This window comes from Dermacentor albipictus, chromosome 1 (genome assembly GCF_038994185.2).
Source record: "Dermacentor albipictus isolate Rhodes 1998 colony chromosome 1, USDA_Dalb.pri_finalv2, whole genome shotgun sequence".
Lineage (NCBI taxonomy): Eukaryota > Metazoa > Arthropoda > Arachnida > Ixodida > Ixodidae > Dermacentor > Dermacentor albipictus.
Window position 1 is genome coordinate 396,417,451 of NC_091821.1, and position 13,954 is coordinate 396,431,404.

The following is a 13,954-nucleotide window of genomic DNA, read 5'->3' on the forward strand; positions in this document are numbered from 1 at the left end:
CACTGCGTCGTAGACTGAATGCGAAAGTGTTTTAGAGCAGTTGCTCCTGTCAGACTCCTATATATGCCGCCGCTTTCGGCAGCACGTGACCTTCATGACCGCTGAACAGTAGCGCGAGTTGCCATGCGCCCCCGTATTTATGAGGCGCCCTTCAAAAAAAGAGGTCGCGTGCTCGTTTCTTTCCTAATTGTTGCAAGGTTTTGGGCTGTAGTACTCGTAATATAAATCACTGTCGAGCCCAGTTCCTTACGCTACTGGTTTTTCTCCGCTGATAGCAGCTAAGCCCCGCGCATCTATTATTATTATTATTATTATTATTATTATTATTATTATTATTTGTAGTAGTAGTAGTAGTAGTAGTAGTAGTAGTAGTAGTAGTAGTAGTAGTAGTAGTAGTAGTAGTAGTAGTGTTATTTATTTAGACCCCCTGTACTCCGCCCGCGGGTTCCGCCTGTGTTCGCCTCGGTGGACGACTCCTCCGCGTCGCTCTCGATCCAGGATGAAGGGAGAATGTAGGCCGGGCATTAATTTCCACGTCGCCGGGCGCGCGCATTCGGCCGTGATGCACCGAATTGCGGTGAAACGAACCGTGCGACCGCGCCCCCGTCCTTCTTGATGCGGCCGGCTTGGCTTCTGCCTGCCTGTCCATACAACTGACCGGAACTCTCTCTCCCCCTCTGCTCGTCACAAGCAAGCCACCACCCGCGCATGTTACTACGCCGCCGTGACTGCGGGCCTTTTTGGAGGCGTCGCGGCCCGACGCAGTAGAAGTCTCTTGTGTGCAACACGGCTGTCCGGTCGCGTTGCGTTTCTGCACGACCGCGACCGGCTTTCGAGTCGTGCTCGGAGTTGACGCGGCGGCGGCGGTGCGGGCGCCTCGTGCGTGTGTGGCAGCGGGGCCTGCCTTTTGTCCCATCTGTCGGGGCAAGGAGCTGGACCGCCCCCCTCCTGTTCCGCATCTTAATTCCCGTGTCCCGGCTGTGCCCTGCTAGCTGTCTCCTTTGTCGAGCCGATCGCATAAACGTGCGCCGCCCCGCCGCCCGGTAGTCGGCGATGCGTGGCAGGGCGCGGCGGTGCTGCTGATCGCTGACGTGTCGCATCGAGCCATGCACCGAGCCCTCGTCCTCCCGGCTTGTCTGAAAAATGATGTGCGCCGTGTGAGAGCCGTGCCGAGGGTTGGGTGCGCCGTGTTACGTACGAGACGAAATTCGGCGGCTTCTGTGTAGCCGTCCGAGATACGGTCACGCGAAAGCCGGTTTTTGCGATCTTCGATTCTCATTTCGTTCGCTTCGTTCTTTCGGTTTCTAGCGTTCACCTCCTCCCGGGCCATAGTTAGCTGCGGTGATGTCTTGCTCGAGTGACTCTATAGGCTCACTGGCGCCTCTTTGGACGTTTCGTACACGGACCATGTGCGTTTTCGAATTGCGAAATCACCGCCCACTCTGACATCTATCTATTTGTCGTTTAACATATACGTCTGCTCATCGGGCTCTGAATGCCCGCTTTCCCGTTGGAGAGGGCGTAGGAAAACGTCATGCATTTGAACTGCATGCACCGGATCTCCCATCTTTCGCTGTTTGCCACGCCGCAATGCGAGTGCGGTCTTCGCATCAACCGTTTCACCTCGTCCCGGCCTTAGACCCCGCCGGTTGCAGTCTGCTCGTGCCGTGCCCGACTCGCTGCGCCATCTTTGTTTTTCCCGTGCGAAAGGTCACACGGGAACGGCGCAGCACGCGACCGCGCAGAAAAGGGCGTTCCCTCGATCGGCGGCATCGGCTCGTCGTCGGATCCGCGGGGTCCCGCTTGGCTGTCCGTACTTAAGAGTTCATGCTAACTTGTGCCGCCCTCAGAAGCCCCACCGCGAAAGCAAGCAAAGAAAAAGAAAAGAGCTAGAAGTGCGTACGGTCTGCGTAATCGCGGATGGCTGCGTGCCATCTGCGCGCGCATGCGGTTGCTGTATAGCGCGCTGCGACCCAGCGCGCCGCCGCCCGTCGATCCGTGACGGGCGGTCCCAGCGGGAACGCGCGTGCAGCCGGTGTACAGCAGAAGCTGCGCTGAGGCATCGGTCGCGCCCCTCGCCTTCTTTTCGGCGACCCCGTGGATGCGTGGTTCCGCGATGCGTCGCTTCCGCCGCCTGCGGTGCCACGCGGAGGCGCGTCGCCTCGCGGTCCACTCTGTGGACGAAACGGACGGGCACAGCTAGCACGCATCTGTAGGCGTGGGGCGCATCGAGCGTATCGAAGCCGTCCCTAAAACCCTCTCTGTAGGGACGTTTCCGGCTTGAGCGACCAGCGGGGCTGCATAGCGGGTTTGAGTTGGAAGTAATTATATCAAAGAGAGCACAAGGACAGACGAGACGTTTTCTTCTGTTTGTGTATGCGCGTATTGTTTGTTCCTGACATCGTAACCTCGTGTGTCTCATCAGCTGTTTGGAACTCCCTGTATAACGCATAGCACTATCAGTTCTTGCCTTTCTATAGCATTCCTATAGATGTGTTTCTTTATAGAAGTATCTACACCGAGACCTCATTCACTCTCTTTAGCTGTATTCACGCGCTAGATTTCGTGCGGACTTTCGTTTCGGCAGCGTGCTATAGACTGCAAATCTGAGTGCAGGAGAACGCATTGTATGTAAATGCAGTTTGCAGAAAACGTTCCGCCGGGCCGAACCACAGTCGTCACCGTTGGCGTAGCTACACGAGCAGCTTTCTTGCTGCTTTCAACCGCTCGGTAGGACGGAGGGATCGACAGTCGTGCAGCGAAAATACTTGTGAACCGCTGGTCTTTCTTGCGAGGCCTAAGCCCTCTAATCGGCGCAGCACAGCTAAGTAGGTCGAGGAACGTGTAGCGCGCCAGTGATACGGGGTCCCAAAGTCATTCGTGAGTGCCTCCAGGTGAGCGGGTGTTAGCCAGAGATGCATTCCCGCCTGCGGAACTGAGTGCACTGCGGCAGAATAAGTTCATCCCGGAAGCGCCGTCATCGTATACTGCCAAGACGAGGGCGCCTCAGAATGACGGGGTGTGCTGCGAGCCGCCTCCGGTGATGGCTGTCAGTCAGGCTGACAGGATATGAGAGAAAGGCTAGTAGCGCCACCCATTGGCAAGCAATCTCCACGGTGGACATTGCGCGCGCCGCGTTGTTGGACTGCAGTATAGAGACTGTATTTCGTGGTTGGGTGGCAGGCGCAGATGAGGACATCCATGAAGAAGCTGATGACCCCATCGCTCGCGCACTAAGGTCGATGCGCATTGAGTTATTGACTACCACGATATCGAATGCGATCCTTCCAGCGTAAAGGCTCGGGGGATGGGTCTTGAAACCTAACCGCCAAGGCTCACGCCACGGGAGGCCTGTATAGACCGACCTGCGGTCTGTCTAGACCCTACGCCTATATATAAACGATTTCTTGCAGTATCTCGGCCGGTTCCAGTCATTTCACGTTTCATTTGTTCGAGCCTGAGACGCCGGTCACACGGGCGTTGTCCGAGCTGGCTGTCCGAACACATTGTCCGGCCGCATCGCCCAATTGTCGAACCGCCAAACAGCCCGAGCCGGCTTTCGTTGTGCGAAGGTCGGCATATGGCTCTTCCGGGACTGCGTGCCACGGTCCTCCGCCGGCATAGTGGGCATAGGTCGCATCGTTCCAAGTCGCCATTCCACGGCCAACGTCCCATGCTTGGTGGGTGTCGCAGGCTTCTCGTTATCTTCTTTCTGTTTCACGGGGCCACCAGCATCAAAACTGAACGCGTGACGGTTCTTCTTATCATACATTATCATTTACTTTGGTTCGCGCTTCGTGGAAAGTAAAACCATTATTTTACTTTCACTTCAAAAAAGAAAGAAAAAAAAAAAGCGTTTCTAGCGACCGACTTCATTCGCGGCAGCCGTTGCAGGAAGGACGTCACGGCCGACACCTTGCACCTGCTCTGGTCATGCTACGCCCACCGGCAGCCGAGGCATGTGCACATGGCGCCGTATCGAGTACAAAGCTACGAACAGTGTGCAGCACCGACTGGCAACGATCGCACGAAAGAATAGAATTGTAGAGTTTTACGCGCCAAAACAACGCTTTGATTATGATGCACGCCGTAGTGTGGGACTCCGGATTAATTTTGACCACCAAGGGGATCTTTAACGTGTCCTCAATGCGTCTGACACGGGCGCTTTTGCATTTCGCCCCCATCGAAATGCGGTCGCCGCGGTCGGAATTTGATCCCGCGACCTCGTGCTTAGCAATGCAGCCGTTATAATTCCACCGCGGCGGGTAGCGCGGGGTGTTGCACGAAAGAAAGAAGTCCTCCTCTGTCTCCTGCCCTTCGCGACGTGACACAGGTGTCATGCACCGCGTCTAGGCCCGAGAAGGAGTCGACAGACACCACAGGTGAATCTACCCTTTCCTCAAGTTTCCTCTTTCCCAATAATTAGGTGCCGAAACGTCATGCAATTTCTCCAAACGTTCGCGAGTCCGCAACAGAAGGTCGACCGTCCCTGTTTACGCGTTTCGTAAGTTGCAGCTGCGCGTGTCATCGGGTGAAGAGGGATGAAGTGAGCCGCGCGTTGGGGGGGGGGGGGGGTGGAAGGGGGGAGGGAGGGGGTATGAAAGGGGACGCCGGCGCTTGCGCGAGCGCGCCGTGCACGGCGGCCCCGTGCATTCTGCGACCGGCCAACGGATGGTCCGAGGCGGGCGCCGCTGCTGCGCGCTCGTTGTCAATGACCGCTAATGACCCCGAACCTCCGACGACCCCCCTCTACGGCGGGCGGCAGCAGTCGGTCCGCTCTGGCCGAACGCGGCCGGCCCCGGAATTAGTTGGGCCGCCGCCGCCGCCAACCCGGTCGTGCGCCGCGCCGGGGCGAAATGTCGTTCCTTTCTATCAAAGCTTCCCGCTGCGAGGCGCTCACGTTCCTTTTTATCGTCCCGTTCGTCGTCCCCGTCGCCTCTCTCGCATCTATCCTATATGTGTGTGTGTGCGCGCGCGCGCGTCTCGTTTCCGCGTTTGTTCTGAACAAATTGGCTCCACGTCCGAGATGACCCGTCGTGCTGGCTCCGGCGGCGTTGGCGTTTTGTTAGCTGTTGAGCACGAGGTCGCGGGTGCGATCCTCACTTGTCGAATGGGGAAAAGGTCAGAATGCAAGAGAATGTGAGAGAGAAGGCGTCCGTGCTTCTGTTGCGTATCGCTGGGCGTTAAAGGACCCGGTGGGGTCGAAACGCGTGGTATTTATTAAGCAAATGCAAATCTGGAGTCACCCACTGTGGCGATCTTCATGACCGAGGAGCAACGTTGGGCCGCTAAGACCTAGGAATGATTATCGGAGGCGATGACCTTTAAGAAAGAAGTCGCTGATCCTGGCTGCTTGCAGGCGTTGGGATGTCCTCTGCGCTGTTAAACATGGGCCAGTATTGTTTTGCGCTGGTTATTTCTGTTGGCAAATAATTGTGGCAGACTTACCAGTAGTCTCCTACATAACTTGTCTTTTTTATTAGCTACTACTACTACTACTACTACTACTACTACTACTACTACTACTACCACCACCACTACTACTACTACTACTACTACTACTACTACTACTACTACTACTACTACTACTACTACTACTACCTTTTATGTATCTACGGGTTGCTACCGCGCCTGCTATTTTCTCCCTTCTACTAGGCATCACGAGCGATCGAATGAGATTGCGGCACATTAATTTGCGGAGGTAGTGCGAACGAGTTGCGCCGGGCGCGCGACTGCGGACGAGAGGCCTTGAAGCGTGGCACGACGGTTGCTAGGCGCGTATCCGCGAAGCAGCCCGCTCGGCCTATACGTCTGTGAAGGTCACTCGCCTCCGCTGAAGAGAGCGAAATAAAACGGCCTACTTCATGGAAGTCCAGGATCGTAAGAATCGGCAGGGGTGGGGGATGTTTCTGGCACCGTTAAATCGTTGCCGTGGTCGAGAGAGTAGAACGTGGACGCTTGCGTCCGTGCCAAACGGTTGGTCGCGCGGCGAAGGTGCCGCTACGTAAGCTCTGGCAAGAATCTTAATTTCCTGGCATCTTAATGTGCGGCACGCTTCACCTGCACCCAAAGGCAGCAACTCTTACGCAGTACACGCGCTGCACTTAAAAAGCTTTATGGAACACGTATATAGCCTTCGCTTTTGAGTTGAAGGCTACGCTCATTAAACACGCTGACCATGACTCCTTTTAAAGTTGCGAATCGTGTCCAGTTTTGAATCGCATTTGCTTTGGACGGCCACGGTCAACTCCAGTAGGGAGCCGCTGTTTGCCAAGGTGGCGCCTCCAAGTCGTGAAAGATGTGTTCTATTCCTGGCGGAAAAAGCTTAGTGGTGTGTTTACGTAAAGCTCTGGATACCCAATGCATTCTCGAACATCACCACGCTTTGCTTACTTGCACGTACGTGCGACCGATTATTTGCACCCCGTGGTACCATGGCCAGGAGCCGTAGTGTCAGTTCTTTAGAAAACCGTAAACATATTCCATCTCTGGCTGCACGTATTGCCTTCGGCCTTAGCTGCCATTGCGCGATTAAAAGCTATCAATCATCGCGCGTGGTCCCAGCGACAGGAGTTAGCGTTGACGGTTATGAGACGTGACAGAAGCTGTCGTTGTAGAGAACGTGCTGGGTAAGTGGGTTCGTAGACGTCAAGAAATGGGAGCCCGTCCAACAGGAAACGAATTGTTGTCGCGCGTATATGGGCTCAGAAGTGCCTTCTTGGTCCAATGTGTTCTTGCCTCGTCATTTTGTCCTCTGTGCGCGATTAGCGTCATGTGCCAGCTGGACTGGGCGGCTGTACGTTGGCGCACCCGTATTGGCGTCTAAAGATTTGCTCGTCGCCGTCGACGTCGTCGTTTTGTCTTTGTCGTGGGAAACCGAAACACCAACTCACGCGCCATACCTAGCATAGCCGCGTAAATCCAGACAAGTTTGATCTGTAACGTCGGCCGTAAAAGGCGGAACACACAGAATTTCTACTGGGTGGTACTGCGCTATAGGCAACTATGTTGTCTCCGTCTTTTTCTCGGTTTGTTGGCCAGGCCAGCATGGAAAGATAGAAGACCAGAATGGACGCAGTCCCCCTTCCTCCAAGAGGACAAGAGGGCGGCCTCCGCAGGACACACCTGACCCAACGTTGACACTAAATGGAGTCAACATACCCAAGGTGGACACACTTCGTATTCTGGGCCTCACTTTCCAGAAGGACGGTGCCGGTCTCGCCGCCATTAAAAAACTGCAAGCGACAGTTATCCAAGTCGCGCACTTGGTGCGAAGAGTGACAAACAAAAAGCACGGCCTGAAAGAGCAGGACACAATCAGATTAATACAAGCCCTGATAATCAGCAGAGTCACTTACGGCACCCCATACCTGGGTCTCAAGAACAGCGAGAGAGACAAATTGAACACCCTAATACGAAAAACCTACAAGCTGGCACTGGGGCTTCCACCGACGACGTCGACGGAGAAGCTGCTCAGCCTGGGCATACACAATACTTGGGAGGAACTTGTAGAGGCCCACAAGACCAGCCAGATAGAGCGACTCAAGCTCACCAGCACGGGTAGGGACATGCTAATAAGACTGGGCTACCCAGTCGAATATGAGTCTACAAAACAGCGGGTTCCTCTACCCCTGAGGGAGAAGATCACGGTGGCCAGCATCCCGAGAAACATGCACCCTGAATACCACAGAGAAAGGAGGCGAGCGAGAGTGAAAGCTCTACGTAAGGCCTACGAAGGACCAAAACAAGGAGAGGTCCGATACACCGACGCGGCAAAGTACAAGAACAGAGCGGCCCACGCTATCAGCGTGATCAACGGCCAAGGACAAGAGGTAGCTGCGGCCTCGGTAAACACTACAGACATCGACTGCGCGGAATCGGCGATAGCCCTGGCGGCCACTACGGGCCAGCGAGAGGAAGATCTAATCACAATCATCACCGACTCGCAAACAGCATGTAGAAATTACCAAAAGGGCCGCATTTCCAAACAAGCCTTGAGCATCCTCGAAAAACGAGACAATTTTCCTGAACTGTACATTGTCTGGGCCCCGGGACACGAGTCCCTGGCGGGTAATGTAGCGGCTAATGCCGCTGCCCGAGATCACATTCTCCGGGCTATCCCACCAGGTTCACGAGCACCGGTAGACCAACAAGATAGCGTCCCGAAAAGATACGCCGATATCCTGAGCCACTACAGGCTGAGTAGGAGGATCTATCCACCCCCGCATCCCCAGCTGACAAGAGAAGAGGCGGTGATGTTCCGAAAACTACAGACCGGCACATTCCCGCACGGCACTCTGCTACACGCGATGTACCCTACGACCTATACCCACAAATGCGCTTTCTGCTCTAGGCCCAATACCCTCTACCACATGGTATGGGATTGTCAGCAAAACCCATCGACACCGCCCATCACCGGACCAACCGTCGAGCAGTGGGAGGCCCAGCTGACAAGCTCGAGCCCTGAAGACCAGCATCGCCTGGTGAGCAGGGCCAAGTTATCAGCTCAGGCCCACGGCATCCTGGACTAGGGAAGCCGCCCACCTCGGACGATTTTACCGTCGGCTCATTTCTACTAATAAAGTTTATTCCTCCTCCTCCCCTTCCTCCTTGCATGTATGCATCGGTCTTGCCTACTACAAACCCTATCTTGTGATGTCATTGTTCGTTTTGCTTTTCTTTTTTGCATTCCGCGTTCCTTAGCAGTCGCGAAAATAGTCGCACATAACACCCGTATCGCGGACAGCTGGCTCAGAACGATGCCGCTGTCACGCGGGCAGTCTGGACCCTCATTTCAGTCTACCTGCATTGAGCATTCTGAACGATATTGCAGCGCGCGCAAAGCGGGAGTGAGTACCGCTGAATCGAAACCAATCGCACCTGAAAAATGTCGCGCGGCAGCACTGTCTGCAGTACGTTCGACATTTTTTTACTTGCGCGCACTCTAACGTGCCCGTGCCAGGGGTACATGGCACGATGGCGATATCTAATGACATTCCTTTTGACTCAAGAGGGGACGGCCTATATATAGCTTCCGGATATCCAGTACACCTGCAGCATGTGTACACTATAGTGTCACCTTGTCGTAACCTAGCACTTTACCTATCTCTGTTTCACCTTGTTAAAGGTACCCACGCGTATGACGATCTTGTCCTCGTCTCTCCTAGCCCTCCCCCCCCCCCCGCCTCATTTAAATACTTCAAACGTCTCGAATAGCGCAGTATAGTCGGACCTTCGCTGCGTGTTGCCAATGCATGCAACGTGTGTCATTTACGCGGGCCCATGCACTGTGTGACGTTGCATTTGTTTCTTCCATGTGTGCAGGGCCAATGGGCGCAGCGCAGCGGAACACCGTCGTCGTCGTCGACCGGGCCGTGCGCCTGTAGGCGCGCCCGCTCTGTGCCATGAGGCGGCTGCCGACCCGTGGCGGCACCTCTTCGCCGCCGCCGCGGTGGCCCACGTCGTCGTGGCTTCTGCGGCTGCGCGTGGCCGGAGCCCTGGCCGGAGCCCTGGCCGCGGCGCTCGTGCTGGCCCTAGCCGAGCCTGCGCACGCCGCCTGGCAGGACGCCCTCGTTGCCAAGAAGACAGTCGCCCAACTGCGTGAGTGGCTCCCCCACGTACATACGCACGTGTCCCCATGGTGTCCTTTCTAGTTCTGTATAGACGCTGTTCGTGGGAGGTATATAAAGGGGTCTCTGTGCGTTCCTTGCTCGAGAGCCCCGGAAATCGAAATAAGACTAGGCGGCTCAGTCTCGTGAACCTCGGAGCGCTTGACGCGCGCCGCATTATTCCCGCGAACAAAGGTCACTCGCAGTCTTGCTCCGAAACTTTTTGACACGGACTACGCTTGACGTATATAGCGTGGGTCATCGCCCAGTCGAGTCGAGCCCATTTGGAAGTGTTATTTTCTCTCTCTCTCTCTCTCTCTCTCGCACGTCTTCTGCAGTGGCAGCCGTCACGGGCGCCCGCTCCCTGCTGAGCCGTAATCGACCGTGTGCAGCGAACGGTAGCTCGGGGCGTGGGAGCGGCGCCGTTAAAAGCCTCGCGAGTTCTCTACAGCGCGCGTGCAGTGCAGCAACGTATGCCGCGGCAGTACAGCTTGGCGGTGCGCGGCGCGTCTCGGTGACCCTGGCTCGGTTATGAGCGGCCCGTCAACCTCGAAACCAGCACACGTGTTGCGTGTATTACACCGAATGAAAGAGCAGGGCTGTCACTTATCGCCGGTGGGGTTCCGCCGAGCGTAACGGATTCCGGAGCGTTGTGCACGCGTCTTTTCCGAATAGCATCTTCCGAGTTTTCTTTTCCTTCGGACGAGAGAGGCTCGACGATCGCAAGATGTCGCGCGCGTTTCCGGCGCAGCGTGCGTGTTACTCGATCGTTACATATACAATTGCCTCTATCTCTTTTTTAAGGAAAAAAAAAACAAGAAAAGACCTAGCGTGTATATTCAAAGCAGTCTCGTTAGGCCCCCGCTCGAAAAGCTGATGCGACGCATCAGCAGGCAGCATGCTTTACAAGACCCTCTACATATATTGCCAGCTCGAAGTTGTCCCACGACGTTTGGTCTACTCCGTCTCACCGTCTCTGGCACCCTATCCCGCGCGACCCTGATGAGCCGGGGCCGACGCGGCTCGTGAAACACGTTCACACGTGCCCCTCGTTGCGTGTCGGTCGCATAACGGCAGGACGTCTCCGCCGAAAGGATAACGCAGACTACATACCTCTAAAGGAACTGCTTTCTTTTTTTTTCGGTTCTTATGTATACACGCATGCTTGTATGTATATACAAAGCCACGTCGTTCCACAGCGACGGGCCTACAAGAGGAAACGCATCTCCTCGAACACGCACGCACTCGTGTAAGGAAGCCGGTTGCCGAGCAAGCAAGCGTGCATTCGGGCCGCGGCGTGCTGATTGCCGTGCCCCGTTCGAGAGCCTTCCTCCGTCGATATATGCGCACGCAATCCCTAGAGCGCGCCTCCTTCCTCTCTCTTCCTCTTATTATCCCCCTTAAGCCTTCCCCTCCGTGCAGGGTAGCCAACCGGAACTACCTCTGGTTGATTTCCCTGCCTTATTATACAACTCTCTCTCTCTCTCTCTCTCTCTCTTTCTTTCTCTCTGGCACGCCCGGAACGAGGGCGAGTTCACAGGAAACCGGCCCCCGTCTGGACGTAAATATAGTGCAACATATACACACGAGTGTTGTGTTATAGTCTCCCTCTCTTCTGAGTTTCGCGCATGGAATGCTCGCTGCGTCGTCGACGACGGTGTGCGTTGCTGCTGTACAACGAAGGCTCGTCGTTGCCCGTACAGCATGTATCGGTTGCCTCTGGCACCCTTCCCTCGCACCGGCCCGCCCTGCCCCACTTGTTTCGCCGCAGAATTGGCGCACGCCGGAGCGTTCCTCTGACCCCGTCCCTTCCTCTTCGGCCGTCAATGTTTCCTCTACATTTTCCTTCCCTTGCGCGTCTGTGCGGAAGGCTATAGACGATGCGTCGTGCTGAATTTCACCGGTAGCACGACGAGAGAGAGAGAGAAAGGGCTTCCGCGCTTTCGATATCCGCCGCATGAATCGTGCGCGCCTCGCTGAAATGAGTGCGCATCGCCGCGCAGCCACGTCGCGGCGTGTAAGTGCCCGTATAGCGTCTTTTGCGCACCCGTTTACTTTCGACCTGCTTGCGCTGCTGGCACGCGCAGTTCACGCCCGAATTTCCGTTCAGCGCCCGTGCTTTCGCCCTGGCGCATCCGCTTATACGCATAGTTCCTGTATAGCTCGTCGTTTCTGTGTCTGTTTCCTTTATTCCTCTCTCTCTCTCTCTCTCTCTCACTCTCTCATCTATGTGAACTCGCTGTACTTTGCGCACGTGCGGTGTTCCCGTGTATACGAGCCTCATTTATTATCGTTCGGGTGCCCGGAATACGCGTTGGGCTTCGCCACTTGTCACAATGGCGGTCCGAGCGCTTCGAAGTGCGTTGACCTTTCGGTGAGCTTGCGCTTGTTTGTTCGTGCGCGAGCATATACTACAAGGAAGGCATAATATGCTGCTGTAAAACTGCGACAGCGCATGGAGGCGTGCATGGAATCGTTATGCACACGCACTGTGGGCATACACGCACCGTGTTCTTTTCTTTCTTTCCTTCTTTCTTTCGATCTTCTTCTTTCTTTTTTTCCCAGCGGTCTCGAGTGCTGGTCCGCAAGGCGAGCGCGTACCGCGACCCTTTCCGCCTCGCTGCGTGCGAGATTTACGAACGCAGATGCCTATCGAACTTTCATGTGAACCGCGCTGATGACTCAGCGCTTGAAGAGAACGTTCGCGCCGCGCCATTCGGCACCGCGTTCCGCACGGCTAGGGTTTTCGATCGCCCGTGCGGCGGTCCGCGCGCCCAATTTGCATTCGGTTACGCTCACAGTCGCGTTAGAGCGCGGGCCGTGATAGTTAGGAGCGACTGAGGAAGATCGAGGAGTATATATCTTTTGTGCTTGCGCTGGACGCGACGCCCTCGCTGAAGACAGCGTGGGAACCTAATCAGTTTAACTCAAAATGTTGAACGCCCCGAGGTATGTTGACACATGAGCTCGCGCGCACGCGCGCACGCACGCACGCACGCACGCACGCACACACACACACACACACACACACACACACACACACACACACGCGCGCCGTGGTACACTTGTGCAGATTGTCTTAATTGTAGCCAGAAAAAAAATACAAGTGCGAAATCGAGACCTTCACAAGAAACCTTGTGCGCATACGAACACCGGCGTTGACTTCCTGCAGTCCTGGTGACCAGTTTCTCTTCCCTTGTTTTAGTTTATGCACGATCTTTCACAATGCACGCCGCACAACACGCTGGAGGAACCCCGTAGAAGCGCAGCTTCACGGGCGTATATACTTTCGCTAAGCACGCGCAGCCTTTCTTTTTTTTTTTTTTTTTTTTGAATCCCAAGATCTCTTTTTCTTTAAGACGAATGCTTGAAGCGGTGCTATATAGCTGCGTGCAGCTTTTCGTGAAACTTGGTGCTTTTCGTTTGCCTACCATCACGTTACAAGGCATCGTGGTTTCAAAGGCAAAAGCACCCGCTTTGTTTTTTTTTCGTTTGCACGTAGGGGCGCGGCGTTCGTGACTAGCACATTGCAGGCATATATATTTATATACACGAGATGAAGCACGGCGCGGTCAAGTGCAGTGCCGGTTGTAAGGCTAACGCGAAAGACCAACCACGTCGTTGTAATGGCTTAAGTTTAGGCTGTGGTCATATTTATACTTTCTTTGCTTTTTTTAATCCAGGATCACGTACGCGATATACATGTCTACGCTTTAGCTCGCTGCATTCGTCTGCTTTGCTTCTCCGCAGCACATTGCACCCGGCACGCATCTTCGGGAAAGTTAGCTGAGTTGTGGAGCGAGAGCGATCTCAAAATTTCAGTGACCCCGGAGGTTGGCCACATTGCATTGCATACGTGCTTGAGTAGCCGAGTTTCTTTTTCTTTTTTTTTTCTTTCTCCATTCGCCGCGTATACATATCTTTTCCTGCTGCATGATGTATCAAAAACCCCGTTATTGCAAGCTTTTCGAGAACTCAGGCAACAGTTCTTACGAGCGGTGTCTGTCCGTGCGTACTCTGCTATAGCGGGGACTATAGCAAAAATTGATTTTTCAGACGCGCTTCGAAATCCTGCCACGTTGTCGAATTCTCCATATTGTCAGCTTTGGTTGGTTCACGGTCAGCTACGAACACTCTGATTCGAAGCGCCAACATGGCGGAAATTGACAATATGACTGAATTTTTCAGCGCACAGCAACCAAGTTCACCAGCGAAGTCTTCAACAAACTGGCGAGCGAACTCCGCTATACAGGATTCGCTATCAGATTACTAATCCTGTGTCATTTTTCTGCCATACTAACAACAAAATGTCGTTAAGCCTGCCAACAAAAGCCGCCGATGGACTG

The 13,954-nt window shown here is 54.8% G+C and overlaps 1 protein-coding gene across 4 annotated transcripts in view; it reads left to right on the forward strand.

Moving 5' to 3' along the window:
* The window catches only part of Sema1a (semaphorin 1a), a 149,438-nt gene that overhangs the window by 57,574 nt on the left and 77,910 nt on the right, over nucleotides 1–13,954 (forward strand). For all 4 annotated transcript variants that reach the window (XM_070532059.1, XM_070532060.1, XM_070532062.1 and 1 more), the window contains exon 2: nucleotides 9,325–9,600. In XM_070532059.1, coding sequence (XP_070388160.1) covers nucleotides 9,405–9,600 — 196 coding nt within the window. In that variant the 5' untranslated portion in view covers nucleotides 9,325–9,404. The remainder of the gene's footprint in view (nucleotides 1–9,324; nucleotides 9,601–13,954) is intronic.